Raw genomic sequence first — 2080 nt, forward strand, 5'->3', positions numbered from 1 at the left:
GAAAGCTTTCTCCTGGAGCTGGCACCCTGAATTCGGACTTCTAGCCTCCTAAACTGTGTGAGAACAAATTTCTCTTTGTTAAAGCCATCCGCTTGTGGTATTTCTGTTATAGCAGAGCTAGATGATTAACACAACAAGAAACAGGACAAGGAGAAGTAGCATGAGACATGACTGAGGGAGCCTGTCTTTCTCCATAGTGAGGGAAAAATCTCTGGGACCTTACTAGGCAAATCTCCCTGCCCTCAGCCTGGTCCCTGAGCTGTATTTACCAGGCTTCATGTGGCTCCTGTTTGCAAAAAAGCTCCACCCCAAGGCCTCTGAATAAAGTTCAGAGTTAGGCACAGATTCCCTAAGAGGACATTGCTCTCAGTGACTGCCTCATTGCCTCTAAGGCTAAGTTCTGACAGGCTCTGAGGCATTTCAGGAGGATAAGATTCATATTCTAGTTAGAATGAACTTTCTTTAACTAGGACAGCAAAGCTCCTGATGAGAGACTTTCAACCCACCTTTCTCCAACTCCTTAAAATGTTGCCTTCAAAATCCTTATAAGCAGGTGTCAAAGGAAGCTGTATTTGAAGGTCATGGCACACATATCCCTGTGTCAGTAACTCATTCAGTACAGATTCATTTCTCGGATTGAGTGAGATATAACCTTAGGGGGATTTTTTGACTGTGGATTCAGTACAAGGCCCTGGGAGAAAACAATTTACAAGAGGTGCCTGTGGTCAGGGGACAGAAAGATGAAAGAGATGTTAAAAAGTGGTTATCAAAGATCACCTTTGCCTATTTCACAGCATGGATCAGATCAGATTCTGCTCTCATCTTTCCTTGTTACTGTCTGGGCACTCTAAAGTTTGAGTCATTTAAACCATGTCTTCCACTTTATCCAAGAAATGTTTTGTTGCTCCTTACTGTGTTTTAAGTGCTATCCTGGTGCTTGGAATACAATGCTGAACAAAATATTTAGTGTTTGAACTCTCACAGAGCTTAAAGCCAAGTGGTGGGTACAAACAGCAGATTTAGTGCCATCTCCTGGCCCGCAGATACCGGTGTCTGTTCACACGCCTGTCCTTCTGCCCAAATCTCTTCATTTAGTTTTCTTTCTCTTTCTCCATATCTCAGCCTGAGTATCTCTTCTTTGGAGAGCTCTTCCCTGACCAGGCTTCATAAAGTAGATTCCCTCCTTTCCATCTTTTCTTCAGACCTTTGTTTCTTTCATTAAAATTACCATAGATTAAAATTATTTATTTTTACGTTATGAAATGTTTCCTATAAACATTCACAAAAATAGTGAATAAGCTAGAAAACCCTTGTATCTACTACACACTAAATCTAACAAAGTTAAAATTTTGCCATATTTGTTTGAGATCTTTTCTTTCTATGAAATAAAACACAACAAATGTGATTGGAATTCCTTTTGCACCGTTCCTCAATCCCATATCCTTCCCAACTTCCTGATATTAGGATATTAATATGTATGTTTACAGTCATTTTTTTTCTCCCTATGTGTCTGTCAGTTTGTCTTACTGTTGGGGCTTGCATGTTGCTGTGATGCTAGAAGCTATGCCACTGGAATTCAGATACCAGCAGGGTCATCCATGGCGGACATGTTTCCGCTGAGCTTCCAGACTAAAACAGACAAGGAAGAAGGACCCAGCAGTCTACTTCTGAAAAGAATTAGCCAGTGAAAACCTTATGAATAGCAGTAAAACATTGTCTGATATTGTGCTGGAAGATAAGCCCTCCAGGTTGGAAGGCACTCAAAAGACAACTGGGAAGAGCTGCCTCCTCAAAGTAGAGTCACCTTAATGACATGGATGGAGTCAGGCTTTTGAGACCTTCATTTGCTGATGTGGCAAGACTCACAATGAGAAGAAACAGCTGCAAACATCCATTAATAATTGGAAGGTGGAATGTACTAAGTATGAATCTAGGAAAATTGGAAATCATCAAAAATGAAATGGAACACATAGACATCAATATCCTAGGCATCAGTGAGCTGAAATGGACTGGTATTGGCCATTTTGAATCAGAAAATCATACGGTCTACTATGCCGGGAATGACAACTTGAAGAGGAAT

General features: G+C 40.8%; 1 protein-coding gene across 1 annotated transcript in view; it reads right to left on the bottom strand.

Moving 5' to 3' along the window:
• Positions 1–195, bottom strand: part of LOC101349486 (pregnancy zone protein) — a 26638-nt gene extending 26443 nt beyond the window's left edge. Inside the window, 1 exon segment of the mRNA XM_023741482.1 lies at positions 148–195. Within this exon segment, the coding sequence (XP_023597250.1) occupies positions 148–195 (48 nt within the window).
• Between the last annotated feature and the right edge of the window lie 1885 nt (positions 196–2080).

This window comes from Trichechus manatus, unplaced genomic scaffold (genome assembly GCF_000243295.1).
Source record: "Trichechus manatus latirostris isolate Lorelei unplaced genomic scaffold, TriManLat1.0 scaffold00182, whole genome shotgun sequence".
NCBI lineage: Eukaryota > Metazoa > Chordata > Mammalia > Sirenia > Trichechidae > Trichechus > Trichechus manatus.